The sequence below is a fragment of the Opisthocomus hoazin genome, chromosome 1, assembly GCF_030867145.1.
Source record: "Opisthocomus hoazin isolate bOpiHoa1 chromosome 1, bOpiHoa1.hap1, whole genome shotgun sequence".
NCBI lineage: Eukaryota > Metazoa > Chordata > Aves > Opisthocomiformes > Opisthocomidae > Opisthocomus > Opisthocomus hoazin.
In genome coordinates, this window is record NC_134414.1 from 10476205 (window position 1) to 10501032 (window position 24828).

Below are 24828 nucleotides of genomic sequence, written 5' to 3' on the forward strand. Positions count from 1 at the left end.
ACATGAGCAAAATACAAAAAAAAAGGCCACTGAAAAAGATAACGGTATTTTCAAAAATGTAGTTAGTTGTTTTCTTCACTTCCCACTGTACAGAAATATTGGAAGTTTTGTTTATTCTCTGCAGGGAAGCAGTCAGAGAAACTGTCTAAAATCAAAATGTCATAAAAGAGGAATTTGATTAAATTAATAGTTGTGTACTGCTGGGACCATGTGGTTTTAGCCCAGGAAGGAATGGGTATCCTATCTCTTAGGATGTTTTTGGAAATACAAGCATGGAAGATGAAAAATGCAGCTTTCTTAAATTAGATTTTAAAGATGATTCTGAGAATTATAGACCAGGAAGTCTGCCTTTACTCTCCCTAAAATGGTTGAAAATATAATGCATTCTCATGAAGAAAGAGTCAATGCAGCTATTCTCAAAGGAAGGCTTTGTTAAAAGACTGTTCTCATTCCTTGGAAGAGTAACTGTGTGTGTGCAGAAAGAAAATATACCCATATAATGTAGCTTTTTAAAGCTTTGGAGACAGTTCAGAAAAAGGTGTCTGAAGAAAAATACAGTAAACTGTAGAAGATAAACAGAGGGTCTGTTCTGGATTTATGACTGCTTAACATGTAAAAAACCCATAAAGACAACAGAATTGGATGAGTGTAAAATTAGTTGAATTAACCTAGACTACAGCTAACTGTGAATATTAGAATCGTAGAATCATAGGTTGAAAAAGGCCTCTAAGATCAAGTCCAACTGTCAACCCAATACCACTATGCCTACTAAATCATATCCCGAAGTGCCACATCTATGTGTTTTTTGTACACCTCCAGGGATGGTGACTTCCCTGGGCAGCCTGTTCCAAAGCCTGACAACTCTCTCAGTAGAGAAATGTTTCCTAATATCCAATCTAAACCTCCTCTGATGCAACTTGAGGCCATTGCCTCTCGTCCTATTGCTGGTTACCTGGGAGAAGAGACCAACACCTGCCTCACTACAACCTCCTTTCAGGTAGTTGTAGAGAGCAATAAGGGCCCCCTTCAGCCTCCTCTTCTCCAGACTAAACAGCCCCAGCTACCTCAGTCGCTCCTCATAAGACTTGATCTCTAGACCCCTCACAAGACTTGTTGCCCTTCTCCGGACATGCTCCAGCACCTCGATGTCTTTCTTGTAGTGATGGGCCCAGAATGGAACACAGTACACGAGGTGCAGCCTCACCAGTGCCGAGTAAAGGGGCACAATCACCTCACTGCTCCTGCTGGCCACACTAATCCTGACACAAGCCAGGATGCCGTTGGCCTTCTTGTCCACCTGGGCACACTGCTGATGCATTTTCAGCTGGCTATGAACCATCACCCAAAGTTTCTTTTCTGCCAGGCAACTTTCCAGCCACTCCTTCCCAAGCCTGTAGCGTTGCATGGGGTTGCTGTGACCCAAGGGCAGGACCCAGCATTTGGCCTTGTTGAACCTCATACAGCTGGGCTTAGCCCATCGATCCAGCCTGTCCAGATCCCTCTGCAGGGCCTGCCTACACTCAGCAGATCAACACTCCCACCCAACCTGGTGCCATCTGCAAACTTACTGAGGGAGCACTCAATCCCCTCAGCCAGATCATTGATAAAGACATTAAACAAGACTGGACTCAAAACTGAGCTCTGGGGGACACCACTCGTGACCAGCTGCCATCTGGATTTAACTCCATTCACTACTACTCTGTGGGCTCAGCCATTCAGCCAGTTCTTTATCCAGTAAAGAGTACACCCATCCAAACCATTGACAGCTAGTTTGTCCAGGAGGATGCTGTGGGAAACAGTGTAAAAGGCCTTATTAAAGTCTATGTAGACAACATCCACAGCCTTTCCCTCATCCACTAGGCGGGTCACCTGGTCATAGGAGGAGATCAGGTTGGTCAAGCAGGACCTGCCTTTCATGAACCCATGCTGGCTGGGCCTGATCCCCTTATTGTCCTTCACATGCCCGGTGAGCACACTCAGGATGAATCGCTCCATAATCTTGCCTGGCACGGAGGTCAGGCTGACAGGCCCGTAGTTCCCAGGATTCTCCTTCTGGTCCTTCTCATAGATGGGTGTTACACTGGTGATCAGTGTGAAGTTGTGAAGTTGCAGAAGCAGCTACTTACTCAGCTGACCAGCCCACAGGTGTGAAGTGGTTGACTCTTAATCTTCATATAAAATGAAAAATGTAATTTAAATTTTAGTATTCAATATATTAAGGTCAGTAATACATAAATTTTTCTACTGGCACATTTGAAGTATAAGATAAATGCTTTATCTATCTACTGATCTATCTACTTGTCTATCTACCAGCCTACCTATCCAGAAACATAGTTTTGTGTAGGATACATTATCCTTGAAAGACTCCGAATAGTCACCACTGAGCATATGAGGAACTCTTCAGTCTTAGATTCTCCTCTAGATAAAAGTAGTTTCTGATCAATTAGACTATTTTTTCAATACTTTAGGTCCTTTGGAAAATGAGCTTTGAACTCATAGGTTACTTAGCTTCTTCAGTAAATTATTTGGTTTTATATACTGCAGGTAATTATTGTACTACTTGATATTTCATTTACATGAAGACGACATTCCTTTGATCAATAAAAATGTTTTATAGACATTAAGGTACTAAGCATGGGTGCTAGTAACATAAACATCATCCTGTGAGTTTGTCATGTAAACTTCCTTGTAGTCAATGGAAAGGCAAATGAAGCATTATGAAATGATTCTTAATATTGTCTTGTAACATAAATGAGTGGAACCTTGTTCAGAAAGTGTCCTTTCTCATCTACGCCCTAGATATTTGAGCGATATTGACACTAGCGTGGGTTTTTCATCATTTCAAAATTTGTTTGAAAATGATAAAGTGCTATTTAATAAATAGAAGTTAGAGCGAAAAAGGTGTTTTGGGGGTCCTCAAAGAGAAATTAAAATTATTGAATTTTGAAACATTCAGGATCTGTAGGAAACAAAAATTTTTAAGCAAGTTTTTTTGATTTTGGAGGGATTTTTGTTTTCTGCTAACACTGTAATGTAAGATCCTTCAGAACAGAAACCATCTGGTTTTGGAGAATAGAGTCTTGGTGTACATGTTGGCTTACTAAGTCAACTTAATTTGTTTTGAAATAATGAGCCTTATAGTAACAGTACAGAATGTATTGGTTTGAGACTGGTTTTTTGAATGCATTATTCTTTCAGTATCTAGATGTTATGCTGCATTTGTACACATATTCCAGGATATGAAGTTTATGAATAGAGTTTGCCTAGAACTGTCTCACAAAGACTCCCCAAGGATGTGGACTGTTTTTATAAACTTGTTTTATCAATATTGCAGTGGCTGTTCATTTTTGGTTTTTTTTCATAAGGTTCTGGTCACTACCCTGTCACTAGCAGTTATCTATCGCATAAAGCTGCAAAGGCGTAATCCTCTTTAGACTGGATAAATTTTCAAAAAAAAGGTAAAATGCTTTTAGGAAGGAGCTGACTTAAGAGGGACTAGTTAACAAACTGGATAAACAGACTAACAAGTCGTAGGAGCTATAGTAATCTTTTCATTTGAAAGCAATGATTACTGAGAGGGATAAAGAATGATTTAAAGTAAAATTAAAGAAGAGAAACAAATCAATGAAAACAAGGAGATGGATTTTGAAAGAAACTTAGGAAATGTTTCTCAGAGCAAGAGCTATTTGACTGAAGATAAACTTTTCTAGCTAAATGCTGGAATTTGTTTCAATAAATGATGCAAAGCAAAACAAAAACCTTGCAATACACATTATTACCTACTTTTCACTATATGACTCCTGAACCATTGCTTGATTTGCTCTGATGTCTCCTTTAGGAAAGAAGACAGTAGATCTATGAAATCAAAAGCTTGTTGTGGCTTCAGTTTCAAGCTGCTCATTTCTTCTGGCCTTTATTTTTCCTATCCTGTTTACCATCACACATTAGAAAAGTGAAATGTCATAGATTTCTACCAAAAGGAGAGAAACAGATCAGACTTGTTTGAATTATCTAAATGTAATTTGCTACTTGACCATATAAAACATCTCTATTTCCTACACAAGGTAATGTACTTTTGTCCTGGTTTTGGCTGGGATAGAGCTAATTTTCCTCTCAGTAGCCGCTGTGTTTGGATTTAGTACAAGAAGGATGTTGATAACATTTATGATTTCGCTTGCTGCTGTAAATCAAGGACTTTTTTCAGTTTCTCCTATTCAGCTAATGAGCAAGTGTGCAGGAGCTGGGAGGGAGCGTAGCCAGACAGACAGCCAGACTGGCCAATGGAAATTTTCCATACCATGGACATCATGCTCAGTTTCTGAACGGGGGTTGGCCAATGGGGGCAAGCGGCTTTCAGCTTTTTGGTTTTCTGGGAGTTTGAATCTTCTCTCATTCTGGAACTTGAACTTTTCCAGGAGTTCAAACTTTTCCAGGATTTTAGACTTTTGGGTGAATTGCAAGAAATTTGCAAAAAGCCAGGTGGTCCATGATCACGCTCAAGTACCAGCTGCAGATTTGTCATTGGGTGTTGAGAAAAATTTTATTGTATATAGTTAATTTTGCATATTCATTATTATCATTAATATTATTTTTAGTAGTAGTAGTATTTCCTTTGTTGTCTTATTAAACTTTTTTTATCTCAACCCACGATTTTCTCCTTTGGTCCATTTCTCATCCCCATCCCACTGCGGGGGAAAGGAGGGGTGAGCAAGTGGCTGTCTGGTGCTGAGTTGCTGGCTGCCGGTTAAACTACACCTTTCAATGTGATCATGGATACAGACCGGATGGTTTTCCTAAGATAGTAAGTGGTTCCAAGAGAAGTCATGTGTTTTGCTACTGAGGGTTTACTTTCCTGGATGTTTTTATAAACGTAAGTCATCCTCACAATTTAAAGGAAGATAACTGCTCTTCTGTGTCACCATGTTTCCTCTTACTTTAACCAACATAGCTGTAGATGACTCAGGCATGCAGCTGGTCCCTCACGTGCTGTATCCTGGAGGTCTTCCTCAAAAGTCCCATTCTGGGGAGCATATTTGTTTTGTCTTCTCTTCCTAAAACCAAGTGGAATCCTAAAGTAGCTCTGAATAACGGGCTGCCTTTTTATCCACTAGTACAGAGAACCTACTTTTTATATTAGCCATTAGTTTCATTCATGTGTACAGTGTTAGAAAGACTGTTGTGAATATCCGATCTGGCAGTCCTGCATTGAGCTCAGTAACTTCTGGCTGTATCAAAGCAAAGAGCAGCTGATCCAGGCCCTTGAGGTCACTTGGTGCAGATGAAATGTAATGTTATAGGTGCTCCAGATAATGCCAACAGATTATTTTTACTCTTTTAGTAATAAAGACACATACCAAGAAAAAATACCCAAAATATATACAAAGGTCTGAAGTCTAGAGCGACTGTGTTTATGGGAAAAGTTCTTTTCAATGTAAAGCCATCAAAGGTTCATCTTGCTTCTGTATCTCAGTTTCTTGATTCATATATCATCCTTGTCACATAAACACACAGTACATGGACTTGTATGTAATTCCTTTAAAAAAACCTGATAGGTTATTTCTGTTTGGGAAATCTTTTCAGACATTGTTTTCAACTGAAATGAAATCTCAGGGGTGGCCAGGTAGGGATTGTAAAGAAACAAGACAGATTTTCACCATTCTTTTAATATTGGATCAGTTATGTTCCAGTCAAATGGGTTTGCTTTTGTTGTGAAATTATGTTAGTCACTTAAAACTAGTCTTTATTTTCCAAAAGCTGAAGAGGGAGCTTAGTAACTTGACTTCGTGGTAATGTATGCTATAAACCTTGTCCTCTTTGACTGTGCTATGTGATCACATCTCTGCTTTCCTTTCATCTGGAGTGAAAGCTTACAAGTGGCCCATAATAACACAGGGCTAGAACCGTGTCAGACTCTTTAAAGACGTTGTGTATTATGAACATAATACAAATAACTTCATAAGGAAAAAGCAATTTCTCATTGTTTGTTAACAAATTTGAGTGAAATTCTTTCAAAATTACTTTAATGGGAAGCAATCAGTTGGAAAGAGGATATTGTAACATGTGCTACACCTGAAACAGACTGCCTGAGTTGGCTAATTGGCATTCTTTATATGCTGCGTGGGTTGCAAGTATTGGAATAAAAACATACTCCTAAATAATTCTAGCTTGGTTGTATTGTCCACTTCTTTATGCAGTGCATGTAGTGGATGTATCTTTAAGCAATATGACTGTGTAATAAAACTCCTGATTAATTTATTCTATGGATACCTCCTGGGTATTTATGGTATACTTTTACTGCTTAGGTTACTATCTGAATGGAGACCCAACATCGATGAATTTCTCTTTCAAAATCAAAAACCCCCTGTAGCAAAAAAAAACATGCTGTTTTATTCCTAATTGAACAAAGAGACAAATAAGAATGATCTGAGGTACTGAATATGTTCATGCAACTGATCTTGGGGATATTAATTTTAAGTAACTTTTAGCCATGAACATTTCTTTATATCCTTTTTTATTACATGCAAAACAATGTTGGAATATTAGGCTGATACTGAAGTTCTGAAATGCAGTTCCTAAAAAATTGGAAATGCAGAATGAGGTCTTAAAAAAGGTGTCTTAAATTTGCCAATGTGTTAGTATTAGACTTTGTAAACTGAAGGGTTATTAAGAGGCTTAAAGTCCTTGGACTCAGCAATGCTTGTCAGAAACTTCCTAGCCAAATTTACTCAAGCAAAGAACTTCTGTTTCTCATGACAGTGGGTGGAAGTTCAAGGTTATATTTAAGTATTTTTGGAAAGTATTGAATCTGGCCCTCTTTTTCCTCAGCAGCCTGTGGGAAAGAGGCGTCAATAAGTATTTCCTACCTAGTGAAAATGACAGTGCAACAACCCTTGCTGTCTTTTCTACTCCCTGCATTTAATCTGTCTTTTCTAAAAAGAGCTTTCTGCAGTTTCATCTAAGTTATTTTGCTTAATATCTTTATGTGAATCTAGTTTAAGATGAACTAAAGCACTGAAATAAAGTGTACAAAATTCTCCAGAGGAAAGAACTCCACAAACTATTACACTGCTCTACCTGAAAATAGCAGGTCCTGTAAGGGATGTTTCTATATTGGCATGGAAATGTTCTTGTACTTCAGTCTTTCCACTGCAATTTTATGATTCTTTGATCCACTTGTGTGTGAAATTGGTAAACCTGTTACTCTGTTCTTCACCAGCTTTGACATGATTGATTTTGACTTAATATTCCCAACTGAGGGTTGTTTTCTTCTGTTGATACAGTTCCCTTTCAAAGCCTTGTCATTTTTCTTTTTCATTGTATCTTGATTTCTAAATTATTGTCCTTATGCTAACCCTAAGACATGCAGCTAACGCTGAGAATGGATATGTTTGCGTTTGTAACTCCTTAAGCTTTCGACCCTCTCATAAAAATCAGAAGAACATGCCCTTGATCATACAGGCAGATATGTTGTGCAGGGACCTGTGCCTCAGTGCTCTGCTGATGTTTTTGTATAAAACTTCAAAGCTTGAGATTCACCCTTCTTTTATGGGATATGGGGATCATATACCTTTTTTAAGTAAACAAAATATTACTCTTAAAGACCATTGACAGCTTTGCAATGACATTTCCTTAATGGTGAAATTTTGTCTAACCACCTTTTATCATATTTTTCCCCTTTTACTGTTCTTGGTGTTGTAGACCTTCACGCCTCTCTTGTCTCATACACCTAGAGGAAGGGAGGAGTAGGCAGGCCTGAAGCAGGAGCTGAGTTGTTTGATTTTAGAAGTTTCCTTCCCCACTCCTTAAGCTCTGGTTTCATTAAATGAAGAGGGTTTTTTTCATTTTATGTACAGAATATTCACGGAAATCAAGCGATTTGCCCAAGACTTCCTATGAACCCTATGACAGAAAAGCATTGTGCCAGATCACTTGGCTCCTAGCCTAACCTTGTATTAATCATAACCATTCCTTCTAACCTATGTCACCACAAAGACTATTATTTCTATGCAAACATACTTGCTTTTCATCACACAAAAAAACAGAAGTTGTGAAGAAATTGCAATTGATTTTTTCAGTAGCCTTGCTATCATATCAGTAATTGTTCTCATTATTTTTCTTTCTAGAAAATTATTTGTAGAAATTCTAGGACCACTAAATAAGCTGGTCCACTCCATGTTTATTATTTTTCTTTCATTCTGTATTTTTTATAGTTGTGTAACATTGCACTCTTGGTTGGAGGGAAAAATCTGTTACTACTTCTAAACCATTTTTGCCCATGGTTCTAGCTTCCCTTTCAGAACTCTATTAATAATTTTTGTTTCCCGTGTGCACTTTTTGATTCCCATATGCACATTTTTGCCCGAAGCAAACTCTTCTTAGCTTTTATATTTGGTGTATGTCCAACATTACTATAATCCAGTTACACTTATTTGTGCTGGTAGAATATCAGCTAAATATATTTGCTCCATTTTGTCATGCCTACTTAATATTTCAGAAAGAAAATAAGTGAGATTTTTCCACAACAGTATCGGTCAAACACAGTTCACATAGTGTACTGTACAATATTCAGTTTTGCTTTATGTATCAGTTATTATCAAATTAAGACAATACCTGGGCATGTGGATTTGAGCCATGTGTTAATCCAAGTTCATCCAGAAGTGCTTGCCATCCTGTCTAATACAATGGTTCAATTACATCTGATGAAATTGCATTATCTTTTGAATCCATCTTACCATGTTGTCTAGCAATTAGTTGCACATACACATCCCATATTCAAGTGGTTTTGTCTCACATAGGCGGTGGCAAAAGGTGGCAAAAAAAAAGTGGACTATTGAATTATTTATTAATAGATATTTTTTTATTTATGGATTTTCTAAGTATGAAATAGCCTAGAAGCGTCAAGTAGGTTCAGGATAAGTTCAGTGGTGTCAAATTCTTTTCAAATAAACTTTTTCTACACTCTGATAAGAGGCCATTTGAAATATAGTGTTTTAACAGCATATGAATAAACGTTACAGTCAAGAGGATGCCTTTTCAGTTCTGCCTTGTTCTAGCTGGGGTATAGTAAGGTTACCAAAAGGTCACCTACTGCTTTAAAATAGAGGACTGAGGGGGTTTGTGATAGACATGTGAGCACTCTGGTACAGGTGGCTTTACCCAATATTATTACTGCAGATGTGTGTCTGCTCACAGACTGTGTAGATGCTTTCCAACATGCTGTAGCTGTTGCTTGGCCTGATTTTTTTTGTATCTTTTTTTGAGTGTCCTTTTTAAAATTTATATGTGAATTTTTTTTTACTTCGAAAATATACAGATTTCTCTGAACATCTTTGAAAGACATATTTAAACTGTTTCTTTTAGATTCTCACTGACATTTGAGAAAGCTGCAACAGCATCAATATATTCTGGAGTGAACAGGGTAGCTTGCCATGTGGCAAAAAAGCTGATGGGCTTTAGCTGATGGACACTGTTAATATAGGTCTACAATGATGAAAATGAAATCTGATATTGTTCTTTTAAATGTTTTTTCTTTAAATATATACATGACATATGAATAATATGTTCTTATTTTGTATGTGATTTATAGCATTAATTAATGGTAATATATATTTCTTACATAGAGGTGGTCCTGCTGGAAATGATGCAGTAAGGATTTGAATTATCTTCTGGCAGACAAATTTTTAGATGCTCAGGGCTGAGTTGCCCTTGAGCACTAGAGAAAAGCAGCTTTCTGGACAGCTTGCACACCTTCACTCCTTATGCTTGAGTAAAATTGCAGAAACATGGATTCAGTCAGACATATCTTTACACTCACTTTACATGTAGCAAAGATTACGTGGTAGACTCCCTTAGCTCAGATTTTTAAGGGCTAGCTTCCATATCAACACCTGCAATTCAGAAGTGCATTAATATTTGTTTTTCAAACATGAAGTGACCTTAACGGAATGCAGAGCTCTGAGAGTTCTCTCAGTTGGGCACTTGTCATGTGAGAGGACACAGCCAGATGTGTGATCTCGGCTTTTTAGCAAGGCTCTGAATAGACTGTGCATTATCATGTGATTCTACTGTAGTTTGGAACAGGGACCTTTAATGAAAATACAGTTAAAACTGATGCCAGTTTCGCATGTGACAATTTGAATTACAATGTTGTCAAAATATTTTCTCCACTGTTAGATCATTGTCATCATTTTTCATTAAGAATTATTGCCAGGTTGTATTGTTATGTATTTTAGCAATGACTAAGATTTGAGGAATTTGGGGTTATTAATTAAGGAAGAATTAAAGAATTGAATCAAGTCTTATCGCACAAAAACATTTCTAAAAATTCATTTATCTCATTTGAAAGTATATTTGCAGATAGCCATAGTTGTCTCTTTGTCTTTGAAATCTTTAAATGTAAATTTGCTTTAGTCTTTGGAATGTTAAAACTATGCATATCACCTACGAATTCTGTTTAATTTTTGTATACTTAAAGCCTAGTTGGACACCACTAGACATAAAAGGATTCAGTCACACAATCCTGTATATATTTTTAAAAATTGGGTGTTTTCTATGGTTAATATACCTGAGATAGGCTTAGGTTAAAAGAAAGATAAAATCTCAAAAAAAACGTAGATATATAGGGGTCCGAGATCCACTGAGTCTTTAGGGGCTAAAAACGTAGTCACCTGAGACTGGATTATAACCCTGCATTTCTTCAGATGCTGGAAAGCCCAGATTTCATACATTTTACACCTCTGTCACTTCTATGAGAAGAAGGAAATGATGATACTTACAAATAAAAATTTCAGGAATATTTAAGGAAAAGAGATTGTATTCGTAAGAAAAACCCCAGAGGGGATTTACAGAAAACTCTGTACAGAATGTTATTGACAAACACCATAGAATTTGTAAAGGGTGAAAAAAGAGGAGAAAAATATACATCAGTCATAGTCTTGAAGACCTTATGTACAAATAATGTATTCACATTTGTATAAATCAGCTGCTGAAGATTTCTTAAATTTGTTCCATAGGTCTTTTCTAAGTGGCTTTATTTTTAAAATCAGCCTCTTGCTCTCTTTCCATAAGGTTTATGTTCACTAGCACATACCAGAGTGTATGCTATGGTTTAGCATTTAGGGCAGATAACATTCTTCCTGAACTTGTTATTTGCATCTTGTGATGCAATTTTGTTGACAAGGTCTTTTCAGGCATGCAGGGAAAAAAAAAACTCTCCCCCGTCTGTTTTCATCATTGGCAAAGGGGCATCTTTTTCAGTAGTCTGTCTACATGCTGTTTCCACAAGAAAGCACTTTGCCTGCAAAGCTTGTACGTATAAATCTGCTTCAGCAGGGTGCCTGCAAGTAGCGTTAGGGTCAGCTAGAAAAAGCCTAAACCTTCCTGAAAATTGCAAGAGCGTTTTTTGTTCTGGGTTTTGCTGGTCCATTTCCCCCCCACCCCCACCACGGCTTGTCATCCAGAAAGGGATGCGGGCGCGCGTCCCAGCCACGCAGAGCATTGATTGCTTCTGCCTGCAGCGGGGATGCTGTCAAGGCGCTGCGCGAGTGGAGTCCGGTATTGACACAGAGCTGCTGGCCAGCCGCTCGTGCTGCGCCCCGCTCCCGCCATGCCCTGCCGCTAGCTGCTGCCAAGGGGGCTGGAGAGGCCCCGGCAAAGGACCTCACGTCTGGGAGGAGAAGCATTTTCACGCAAACTGGCCAGAGGAAGCCCTGGGTGCGCCATGCACGCACACCTTCCCAAGCAGCAGAGCTGCGGCAGGGGGTCCGAGGGGTCGGACGCCGGCAGGATCGTGCCTCCCGTAGCGAGGGATGCCCACTGCGCCTGCCGTTGGCACCAGCATCCTCCGGGGCTCCAGTATAGCTCCCAGGCGCTTCCCTCCTGGGGACCTGGGGGTTCCAGCCAGAGCAGGAGCAAGTTTGTCCCTTGGTGGGACACCGTGCGGAAGAGCCCCCATAAATCCCCAGCCAAGCCCCAGGGCAGCCCGAGGGAGTGGTGGTCAGAGTGCGCCTGTGCCCACGGCTGGTCCCCCCCAGTGCAGGTGAGCCAATTCTTCACTCTCCAAGCGGCTTAGAGGATGCTCCAGGGAAAGAAAGTGAGGTTTGGTGGTGTCGGCAACTTCTCGTGCTGTGTCTTGATTTGTGTTTAGTGGTGCCTTCTGAACAACCTATATGCAGGGATGAGATGTCAGTTGGTAATGTCTGTTGTTTGGATATTGATTCTCTGCGGCCTGTGGAAATTGTGGAGTCTTCTTGGAAGGGTTTTCTTCTTAAAATGTTTTGGTTTCTACCCCCAGGTTCTATAGACTTTGTATTCCTTTTTGTTGTGTAAAGAAAGGATGTGTTTATCCCCCCAGTGTAATGGATTTTGCCTGCTTCTGTAAACAGTTTGTTTTCAAATATTGCATGAGGTTAATAAGGATATTTTAAACAGAGAACACGGGGGGGTTGTGTTTTAGATTTATTAATAGGAGAAAGTGTGATCTGTTTTTCCTCTTTCAAACTTCAAATGTAATTCAAATCTTTAATAAATATGAAATGGCTTTTTAGCTTTGACAATCTATAGATTTTTATTAAATGGCAAGTCAGCATATTTTAAAAAATAAACCAATCAGGGTCTAGGATGTGTACAGATAGCTGTAAGTAGATAGATTGAGAAAGATTACACACCAGATAACCCTGTGAATCAGAAATCACAGTGACACTCATATGATGGTTAATATCAAAAAGCATTAACACTTCATCCACTGATGAATGTTTTCATTTCTCCCTTAGAAAACTAAACTCATTCAAAAGCTTTGTATTATGTCAACATCAAATCCTTTTGCCATAATTTCAACTGAAAAAGCAGAATTTAATGTTGAAATAGGTTTTTGAGATATATATTTACTTACTGAAATAGTATACACTGGAGTGTAACTAGCCTTAGTCCACACTGAACATGTGCACCCTCTCTAGAGATTAAATCAATTCTTTGGTGGAAATGGGTTTAGTATATTTTCACTGAACAGAAAAGTAATAAGGCAAAGAATTGTCAGGTAGTGTAGCTGTACTTTATCTTGCCTTATGGTCTAAAAAAGGGATGCTTTGTTGACTGAAAGTAATTGTTGTATATAAAAAGCTTCATTTTTTTCCTCAAACCTATTATCAAGTGGAAAAACTAAGCTTTCTGATATATTTTGGAGTGACCTAAATGTTGCATGTGACTACACTATGTTATACACTTTCTGTCATATACAAGGGCATATGACTGTTTATGCCAGAAAAAAGACAATGCAAAAATAAAGCATAAAACATAGAACTAGACTGTGTTCTAATTTTAATTATAAAAAGCTGTAAATATTTTCTTAGGCTCTGAAAATTTTTGGAAAAAACTTGAAGGAAAACAAATACTGTAAGGGAAAGAATTCCTTGGTTTACAAAGGTATAGAATTCATAAAGAGAAAATGAAGGAGTGATAAAAATAAAAAAATTAAAGGCCCCTTCAAAGACTACTGCAATATCTAAGTTATAGATGTGTTCTAAAGTTATTTCAGTATTTTCAATGCCTTTGTAATCACATACCCCTTTTTTTAGACAACCTGAAATTGTTCAGATGTATGTACTTATATTTATTTTTGAACTCTGCACTGTAAACTTCCTTTACTGTACATTCTTAATGCCAAATATCTTATTCTGTTTAGTAAGGTCCCTTCCTTGGGTTCTGCCTATAATGAATTGATCTACCATCAATCAAACTGATCTTCTGTGCCTAGGGGTGGACTGACGTGCTTTTTTTGGCAAATACTTGGTGGTTCTTCTGCCACAGAGCTGTGAGATAGTTTGTTTCAAATAACAGTCCAGCTTTTTCCTTTGGGTAAAGTAAGCATTGTGCAAGCTATGGGAAGAAAGGAAAGAGTGTGTGTGTACATATGCGTGTGTGTGTGTGTGTGTGTGTGTATTGTATGTACATACACTTAGACAATCATTTTATGAATTCCATTGCATAGACACTATATGGGAAAACACAACAGAACTGCCCTTAATAATCGCCCTTGCTTTAGGGGTACAAGTTGATGTCAATGATGTTTTCTGAGGGCTAGTTTGACTGGGAAAATTGTTGTCTTTCTTGCCAAAATAAGAAGCAGTAGTGAGTGGTTATATTTGCTGGGCTTCAAAAAAAAAAAAATCCTTGAAATTTCCATCTTATGTGTAACTGTGATAATAAATAACCTACTGACAGCTTCAATGGTGGTTCTTTCTTTTTCTCTAAAGTTTAGAGCAAGTGTTTCTTCTGCTTGATATTTTTGGGAAAGGCTACCTTCTTCCAGCATAGGAGAGACATAATACCATGGAAAAACTGCTTCTTGATTAGTATTATAGTATCGAATTTAAGGCATGGGTCCTTAATTCCTAGAGTGTGTACTAGACAGCTGGTACAAATGTATACTTTGTCATCCTTGTCATGATCAAAATCTTGATTTCTCTTGCTGAGGACATGGCTCATTTTCTTTACCAGTTCCTGCTTCTTTAGTACATCAGAACAAAAAAGGGCACTCTGGTATTATTAATATTTTAACTATCTTAGAAATTCTGCATTGCTAGCTTGCATGTTTGTGTTTGCTTGTAGTTTCATATTCAGTTGTGGGTGGAAAAATGCTTTCTATATATCCAAAAAGAAATTCATTTGGAATTACGAAAGAAACCTCTTAATTTTGAAAGTGAGTTGAAATCAAGTTTAGATGGAAATTTGATTACAAGACCTAATTTTTTTAACTTCCAGTCCTTTTTGACAAGCTCATTTACAGTTCTGTTTCCTTATTTAAATGAAAAAGAAAAAAAAAAAAAAGAAAAGGAAAAAAAAAAGAAGAAAAGCAAGTTAATAGGCAAGGTTTATATGTCCCTGTTGCCTGAAACTATTTCTTGCTTCCTGCAGTGCACTATCTACCTCTATCACTATTACCATCATGGAGTCATAGAATTTGCATGATTCATTCAGGGATTTCATATCTAAGGTCCCAGGGTCCCAGTGTTATGCGAACTGTGAGAGCTCTGAGCAATATCTGGGGGGCAGTGAAACAGAGTCAGGGAGGTGACCTGATGTCTTCCATGGGTCATTCTAACATCGGATGTAGTCTGTAACATTGGATGTACTTTCCCTCTTGGCACATATAGACTGCAGTGACACATAAACTACTGATCAGTCAAATTAGGAACGTGTGAAAACACGTGCAGCTGAAGGTGTGCAATGAACAGCTATTCATTGTGCAGCAGGGCTGGAGGGAGAGCAGGCTGCATTACCCTGACTACAGGCTGAAGAGGAAATTGTAGAGATTGAGCTGCTCTGCTTGGTTTAACAAGTCCAAGGTACAAATTTTACTTCATGGAGTCTATGTGAAAGAGAGGACCTCCTCTAAACACCTTTCCAATAAGTGCATAACTGCATGTTTTCAGATTCCTAGAACTCAATATTGTTCTGTTAAAGGGGAAGTAGCAGGTAGAAATGGATTCCCATCTTCGGCTGTTTAGAACAACATCTCTGTTGTTCAGAAGACAATACTGGACTCCACTTTAATTCAGCTACCTCTATCTGCTATTAAATTCTTCTGTTTTGAAATGTTGTCAAGGAAAAACGTCTCATATCATGTAGTATCCTGGATGTGTCAATCTTCAAAAATGCATACATAAGTTTTGTTTTGAAAACTTGCATAGAAGTGTAAATTTTCACATTTTTTGGAATAGTTTACTGTCAATGTCAGCTTCAGTTACTTTTTTGGTTGGTTGTTTCTTTCCAGCAATATCAGAAAAAAAAGTTTTTTTGCAGTCAGTGTCTTTTAAAAGAAATAGCATCATCAAACTGTGTGATAGAGAGGCCTGTGAGATAAACCCAAGTTTATAGATGTGCCATGACTCAAAAAAGGCAGTGGGCTGCCAAATTCTGAAGTATGAGGTGAGGATGGTCTTTTGCCTTTGAAGGTCTTTGGCACTGGGTTGGAAACTACAGAATGTCATCTGAGAGCTTTTTTCATGGTGAGACAAGGAGAGAGCTATCTTCAAGGCATTCTGCTGTAGTACTACAGCACAGGGTCTATTTCAAGAGATTGCTGGCTTTCCTAACAGTATAAAGAAAAGATTTGTCATCGGTTGTGTTTTTTAAAGCTTAGATTACTCCTTTCAGGTTCACAGATTCCCCCAGGCAACTGGCCATTCTTCTGTCGAGTCACTCCCAGCAATGGAGGTACCATGAGCTGCGTTAGTTAGCTAAGGGAAATCTTTTCCCTCTAGTTTAGTACATTCAAGTGCCAGGAAAATAGCAGCTAAAGGAGAGCCAAATAAGACTCTTTATTTGACTTTTACACTCTTTTTTTTTTTAGCCTTTAAGGCTATTGAAAGCTAGAAGTCATGAGTCAAGAGTTAAAGCTATGGTGTAATTCTGACATTGTTAAGGATAAAACAGATAGGAGTAACTGGGCAATTTTTAATTGAGAAAGAAGTTCATATCCCACTCTCAGGTTGGTATGCTCTTATCAGTGGATGTAGGGGACAGCTCCCAAGTTTTAGGAAGATGTATCTTAATTCATCATCTTGCTTTGGATGGATCATTGTGCTGCATTTAGAGAAGTAAAGTCCTTCGTACATCTTGTGACAGCTGCACAGGTTGCTGACAATGTTTCAAAGCGGAAATACAAAAGCTGTTAGCATGTTCTTTTGCAGGTTGAATAATATTGTTCCAATGATTCCTATATCCAGTTCCAGTGACTGACAGAGGACTTTGTGAAGTCTACAGCATTCTGGATGACAGCCATATCTGATAATCACCCAGGACAGCTGCTTTAGAAAACATTATGTATTTACATTGATCTTGAACCTATTTCTTCTACCAAAACCAGGAAAGCATTGTTAATATTGAATTCACAGCATTTAGGTTGTTTGGCACAAAAAGGAGGTCTAAGATCAGAAGTGGTGGCCTTTGACTCTCCTGCATTGAGGTTAGCAATATTATTAGCTCAGAACTAACATGAAACATAATTTGCTGGCAAACACGGTTTCCTTAGTGTAAAGACTGCTCATGTGATTTCAATTTAAAAGATGGACGAGGTGTGTCATGAAAAGACCAGAAACTGAACATAGAACCATAGGATCATTATAGTTGGAAAAGACCTCTAAGATCATCAAGTCCAACTGTCATCCCAACACCACCATGGCTACTAAGTCATGTCCTGAAGTGCCACATCCACGTTTCTTTTGAATACCTCCGGGGACGGTGGCTCCACCATTTCCGTGGGCAGCCTGATCCAATGCTTTACAACTCTTTCATCCTAATATCCAATCTAGACCTCCCCTGACACAACTTGAGGCCATTGCTTCTTGTCCTATCGCTAGTTACCTGGGAGAAGAGACCAACACCTGCCTCACTACAACATCCTTTCAGGTAGCTGTAAAGAGTAGTAAGGTCTCCCCTCAGCCTCCTCTTCTCCAGAATAAACAGCCCCAGCTCCCTCAGTCACTCCTCGTAAGACTTCTTCTCCAGACCCCTCACCAGCCTCATTGCCCTTCTCTGGAAATGGTCCAGCACCTCAATGTCCTTCTTGTAGTGAGAGGCCCAAAACTGAACACAGTATACGAGGTGCAGCCTCACCAGTGCCGAGTACAGGGGCACGATCACCTCCCTACTCCTGCTGGCCACACTATTCCTGACACAAGCCAGGGTGCCATTGGTCTTCTTGGCCTCCCAAGCACACTGCTGGCTCATGTTCAGCCGGCTGTCTACCAGCTCCCCAAGATCTTTTTCCGCTGGGCAGCTTTGCAGCCACTCTTCCCCAGGCCTGTAGTGTTGCATGGGTTTGTTGTGACCAAAGTGCAGGACCCGGCATTTGGCCTTATTGAACCTCATACACTTGGCCTTGGCCCATTGATCCAGCCTGTCCAGATCCCTCTGCAGAGCCTTCCTACCCTTGAACAGATCAACACATGTTGGGGCCCCCAACATAGGAAGGACATGGATGTGTTGGAGCGGGTCCAGAAGAGGGCCATGAAGATGATCTGAGGGCTGGAGTAGCTCTCCTATGAGGACAGGCTGAGGGAGTTGGGGCTGTTCAGCCTCAAGAAGAGAAGGCTCTGGGGTGACCTTATAGCAGCCTTCTAGTACCTGAAGAGGGCCTACAGGAAGGATGGAGAGGGACTTTTCACAAGGGCCTGTAGTGATAGGACAAGGGGGAATGGCTGTAAACTAAAAGAGGGCAGATTTAGATTAGATATTGGGAAGAAATTCTTCACCATGAGGGTGGTGAAACACTGGCACAGGTTGCCCAGAGAAGCTGTGGCTGCCCCCTCCCTGGCAGTGTTCAAGGCCAGGTTGGATGGAGCTCTGAGCAACCTGGTGTAGTGGAAGATGTCCCTGCTCATGGCAGGGAGTTTGGAACCAGATAATCTTTAAGGTCCTTTCCAACCCTTACCATTCTATGATTCTATGATTCTTGAACACTCCCACCCAATCTGGTGTCATCTGCAAACTTAGGGAGCACTCGATCGCCTCATCCAGATCATTGATAAAGATGTTAAACAAGACTGGCCCTTAAACTGAGCCCTGGGGGACACCACTTGTGACCAACAACCAACATGTTGAGACCCATTTGGAGTTTCTCTTTAACATACAGGTTTAAAACAAACAAACAAACAAACAAAAATCCTGAAAAGCAAAAAAAATAAGAGAAAGAAAATCCCATCACTAGTCATGAGGCTTTGTGCTCTGCAGACTCAGGAACCTGGGCATGTATCGTTCATTCCACATATTCCACAATGTCTCAAGGGGACATTCAGCCACCTCTGCCTAGACAGATAATGCAGCATCACTTTGCAAAAGCCACTGGGAGTAAATGAAAAATGGATATTCTTTCCTTTTGTTGTATAGTATTCTGTCTCCTTCTCTTAATGTATCAGGTCTTTCATCAGTGTTAATATTTTTGATCAGACATAATTTGAAGTGGCATCAAAGGCAGTTGAGAAACAGGCGTGGCTGCACAGATCATGAAAGAGTGCACAAGATTTTTTATGTATTTTCATATAAACAATGAAAAGGAATAATATATGCTATGTACTGTACTAACCAATGATTGTAATGATTTATAGTTTATCTACACACATTTTGGCTCCTGCTGATTGTTCAGTCATAAATATGTTAATGCTTAATTTGCATGATTTGTTGCACCATATTTAGATTTGCATTTAATTAATCCCATGTTTCAAAACTTCTCCTTCTAGATGCCTTATGAAGCCAAGAACATTTTTTGCCCTTGACATATAATTTGACTTCTGGGATTTTCAGGGGGGATGAAAGGGGGCATGGGAAGGGAATTGTAACATTTGGAAGGGGTTTGTTTGTAGTTTTGGTAATTGGCCAAAACTGCACAAGTGCTCTAATAGTCCTCGCGCTGTTGATAAGTTTCTCTAATACTTGGCATATATATTCACCCATGGATAACCTATTCATCATATTTGAAAATGGAAGGGCCATTCCCTACGACCAGACTGGCAGAGCCCAAAGGGATTCAAAACTCTTCCTCCCCCCCAGCCCCCCTGCCCCATTTCTATAGCCTGCCATGTAATTCACTCCTAGACTATCCAGGTATTTTCACCTGACAAACTCCTTCCCATCACAGGAACTTACAACACAGGGAAGTCTTTGATCTGTCCTGTATTACTGTGGAGTCACAAAACACACAACGGGATATTAGTCTTCCTGTCTCTTACAATGACTCGTGGGGCTATAGGTTGCTGGAACTGTTTTGTGGATTGAGAGACTGGATGCTTTCTGGACTAAAGGGGAAGAAAAAGGTTGCCATATGTCTTGCTTAAGATACTAGGAATAAGACTTGACTTTCTGTCTAATGTTCCACTACACCTAGATTAGTTGTTCAACAATGTAAAATCATTACAGCAACTCAGCAAGGTGGTTTTGGTCTGATAAAAACAAAAGCAGCAAAGGATGATGCAGAACAGTTTGTAGCTGGATGCTGAGCGATGGTGAAGATTGAGATAGAATTTGTCTCAGCTATTTTAGCCTGACTTGAAGACACCACCTGAAAATGAATTTCTGTTTTGGAAATGGTTATCACTACTGTTCTGGGGTATTTGAATCAATTGTGAAAATGTCAGACTTCCCTACAAAAATCCCTAAAGGGAGTTTCTGGTAATGACAGAATTTCCAGTCTGCCAGTTTAGCTCTCTGTTTCCTCATGTCTGCATGTGGCTTTTGGATGGAGGACAACAATAAAGCCAAAAAAGCCAAAAAAGCATTACGAATTAAATGACTTTGTTTTTAAGCACTGTGTTTGCTCTGAAATAAGCCATAGATTGTTACAATAGAGTTTACAAATTAAATAACATATATTCATTTACCTTTTTGTATAAGCATTTTTTTATAAAATACTGCCATTAATCAGATGAACTGACTCAATGGCCACCTAATCTCAAAAACTCCCATTGTTTTGGGAGTTTGAAATACAGGGATCAAAAAAGGACTTATTTATGTATTCAAAGTACAGGTTCTGTAATATCTAAAATGAACATCAAAAAAAAAAAGCAACCAAACAATCCTTTTTGTAAATTCCAGTTCTGGTATAAGCTTTCTTTTAAGTCACAGGAGCCAGCTATGACTGCAGTACAAAATCCAGTTTAGCAAAATAACATCTGATTTTGGTTTAGGTACATTGTACTTTTAATACGGATTTTTACTTTTCTGATTAAGTACTTGTACAAGGAGAAGCAGGTTACTTCAGCAGCTGAAAATGCTCGAATAATTGGTCAGACAGAACATCTGATAAATGATTTTCATTATGCATTTCAAATGAGAACAGAATGGGCTAGTGCCATAGGCTTGCAGTTACTGATACCGTAGAGCAGCTATGCTGCACTCAGATATGGAAAACAGTTAAACAGAGGCTTTTAAGACTCCCTGTTTACATTTGTTTTTCTTTAAATTTATGATAAACACTTCCTCCATACTGAACTGGTATTTGTAGCATTCACAGTCACAGAAACCTTTGCTATTTATCCGTGTGCTGGTTTGTCCAAGGTTTTATGTTGCAGTTATCACTCAGCTGATAGCTGCTCACATTAAATATTTATTGAAAATGGGAGCAAGGTCTAAGCTCTGTTTTTACTTTTCTTCATACTGTAGGGTCTGTTTTGTGAAATATGTAATTTTGATAGCTTTGCAAAGGAGAAGTGCAGCTGTGCTCCACTTAAGAGTGGCTGCCAGAGGAGTGGGGTCCTGGCCCTACATTTTGCTTCCTTCATTGTGCTGCTTTGTATGACTGCGTACTGAGCTCAGAGAAGTGATATGCCAGAAAGTTAAACCAGGAAAAAGAAAAGGGAGGGGGTGGGGGTGGGGGTGGGGGTGGCCTGAGAGACCTGTTTCATGGCCCAGCTTGACATCCACTAGCGCAGCTTCCAGCGCCCAGCACAAGCCTGAGAGCAGAAGCGTGTGACAAGGGACGTGTCCCAGAAGATACCGTGCAGCTGCCGCTTTCAAGGGCAGTCGCACTTAATGTGTAATCTGATGTGTGCATTTTGGTTTTGACAACACCATGGTGCTTGGGGGCCTCCCTGGACTAAGTGCGGAAGCTTGTATCAAGCTCTTTGCTACCTCCAAGAAATCAGAAAAAATAATGTTTCACTTAGGAAATGGAGAGTTTCCAGGACAGGGACACCTTGTTCCCTTTACCTTTCTATTCTCACTTTCTGTTCAGCAGACACATGTGGGTTCACTCGAAATCTGTCCATCTTGCAGTCAGGTGTGTAGCAGTCACTTGTCACAGGTCAGTTGTTGCAGCTGAATTCAGCTCTGTGAGACTGCAGCCAGGCAGACAGACTTGAACAGGCAAATGACATTTTCCAATAGGAATTAAATATTCTTATCTAGGTATTCAACAAGAAGGCAGCAAAACAAGCAGAGCCCTGCTCTCACATTCTCTCTGGGGCTGATGCTGTCATGTTTGCCACCATGATCTGAATGGTCTTTGGTCTTTGTACACCACCGGCTTGCTCAAGCATGAATTTAGAGCTAAGTGCTTCAAGCCTGTAGCAAAGACACACCTCTGTTGTTTTATTTTCCAAAAGTTTATTTCTCAAAAACAGTTTTCTTATGCAATGCTAGTAAAAGATTGTTTAAGAAACAACACAAAAAACCTCCATCCAACCAACGACAGTTATTAAAACTAACACTATGTCATCCTGAAATATAGAACTTCCATCAATATGGCTGTGGCTCTGTGCAGCAGTTTTCTTAGCTAGTTCGTATTTCTGCTCTGTCAGTAGAAAATCTCAATTCTATGGCATGAATTCTTTTCCTTTTTTAGTTGTACATGCAAAAATTAAAAAGGGTAACATTGAGTATACAGATTTATAGTGTTCAAGATCTTTATATACTCATGTTTTAATGCACTTAAGGTTTTAATACATTTATAGGTAAGCAACAGTGTTTTACGCAGCTATGCACAAACCAAAGGAGGACAGATATTCAGGTCACATCTAATGATGAATAAAGCAAGTATTCTTAAAAAATTGATAGGGTATGATGTAATTTGAAAAAAAAAAGATCTAAGCGGTGTGATCATCATCAGACTTCTTCATTAGACATGTATATCTCTGACTTATCAAAACTTAGCATAGCTGATGGACTCGGACTTGGAGGGATTATAGCACATTAGTCTGCACTTCCTCCTCACAAACAGAAAAAATGTATATGTGGAAGCAAAATTGAACAGTTTAACCTGAGAATCCTTAAAACGTGTGAATGAAATCCAGGTTCAACTGCAGTTTATTAATATTTTTCTAGATATTCATCCTGTTAATGTGTATGCATTTGTATATGAAATACATGGAAGCTTTTACAGTAATGATATTCATTCAGTTATTGAGAACCTTATAACGTCAGTTCCCATTGATTTAATTTTTCAAGAACTGCTTTTTAGTATTACATATTTAGAGCAGAGTAACAGTATCAATATTCTTCTTCATCAACGACCTGGATGAAGAGTTAGAATGTACCCTCAGCAAGTTTGCTGATGACACCAAACTGGGAGGTGTGGTAGATACACCAGAAGGCTGTGCTGCCATTCAGCGTGACCTGGATAGGCTGGAAAGCTGGGCAGAGAGGAACCTGATGAGGTTCAACAAGGGCAAGTGCAGGGTCCTGCACCTGGGGAGGAACAACCTCATGCACCAGTACAGGCTTGGGGTGGACCTGCTGGAGAGCAGCTCTGTGGAGAGGGACCTGGGTGTCCTGGTGGACGACAGGTTAACCATGAGCCAGCAGTGTGCCCTGGCTGCCAAGAAAGCCAATGGGATGCTGGGGTGCATCAAGAAGAGTGTGGCCAGCAGGATGAGGGAGGTTCTCCTTCCCCTCTACACTGCCCTGGTGAGGCCTCATCTGGAGTACTGTGTCCAGTTCTGGGCTCCCCAGTTCAAGAAGGATGAAGAGCTACTGGAGAGAGTCCAGCAGAGGGCTACAAGGATGGTGAGGGGACTGGAGCATCTCCACTACGAGGAGAGGTTGAGGGAACTGGGCTTGTTCAGCCTGAAGAAGAGAAGGCTGCGAGGGGACCTTATAAATGCCTACAAATATCTGAAGGGTGGGTGTCAGGAGGATGGGGCCAAGCTCTTTTCAGTGGTGCCCAGTGACAGGACAAGGGGCAATGGGCACAAACTGAGGCACAGGAAGTTCCGTCTGAACATGAGGAGGAACTTCTTCCCTCTGAGGGTGACGGAGCACTGGAACAGGCTGCCCAGGGAGGTTGTGGAGTCTCCTTCTCTGGAGATATTCAAGACCCGCCTGGACAAGATCCTGTGCAGCCTACTGTAGGTGACCCTTCTTCGGCAGGGGGGTTGGACTAGATGACCCACAGAGGTCCCTTCCAACCCCTACTATTCTGTGATTCTGTGATTCTGTGATTCTATCAGGGGATTGACTGTGGGTAGAACTTGTCTGCAGGTGAATAACCAGTAGCAACTGGCTAGAAACGCATGTAAGAAGGAGGTTAGAAAGTGATGGAGGAAGGAGGTGCCACACCTTCATACTTTCAGTGAGTCTAATTTTTGGAAATACTCACTTAGCTAGGCATCCACTGGACACATTGACCACTGGGTATTTCTGAAAACCGTCGCCTATAGGATTTTTAACAACTCTGAAAGCACTTAGAGAATCATAGAATGCTTTGGGTTGGAAGGGACCTTTAGAGGTCATCTAGCCCAACCCCCTGCAGTGAGCAGGGACATCTTCAACTAGCCCAGGTTGCTCAGAGCCCCATCCAACCTCACCTTGAATGTTTCCAGGGACGGGGCCTCTACCACCTCTCTGGGCAACCTGTTCAAGTGTTTCACCATCCTTACTGTAAAAAATTTCTTCCTTAGATCTAGTCTAAATCCTACCCTCCCTTAGTTTAAAGACATTACTCCCTGTCCTATCATAACAGGCCTTGCTAAAAATATTTTCCCCATCTTTCCTTATAGCCTCCCTTCAGGTACTGAAAGGCTGCTCTAAGGTCTCCCCTCAACCTTCTCTTCTCCAGGCTCAACAGCCCCAACTCTCTCAGCCTTTCCTCCTAGGAGAGGTGCTCCAGCCCTCAGATCATTGCTGTGGCCTCCTCTGGATGTGCTCCAACAGGTCCATGTCCTTCTTGTACTGGGGGCTCCAGAGCTGTACTGGCTGTCTCAAACCACCTCCCTGTCCTCCATGTGCCTTAGCAGAGCTTCTAGGAGGATCTTCTCCATGATCTTCCCAGACACAGAGGTGAGGCTGACCGGTCGGCAGTTCCCAGGGCACTCCTTCTTACCCTTTTTAAAAATGTGCACA

General features: G+C 40.0%; 1 protein-coding gene across 26 annotated transcripts in view; it reads left to right on the top strand.

Moving 5' to 3' along the window:
• Window positions 1-24828, top strand: part of DLG2 (discs large MAGUK scaffold protein 2) — a 1094951-nt gene that overhangs the window by 610057 nt on the left and 460066 nt on the right. For 2 of the 26 annotated variants that reach the window (XM_075416698.1, XM_075416778.1), the window contains exon 1: window positions 11613-12037. The exons of 21 other annotated variants lie outside the window; for them this stretch is intronic. In XM_075416698.1, the coding sequence (XP_075272813.1) occupies window positions 11720-12037 (318 nt within the window). In that variant the 5' untranslated portion in view covers window positions 11613-11719. Of the gene's footprint in view, window positions 1-11612; window positions 12038-24828 lie in introns of those variants that run through there. 3 more of the 26 variants (XM_075416714.1, XM_075416797.1, XM_075416752.1) reach the window with 3 other exon arrangements.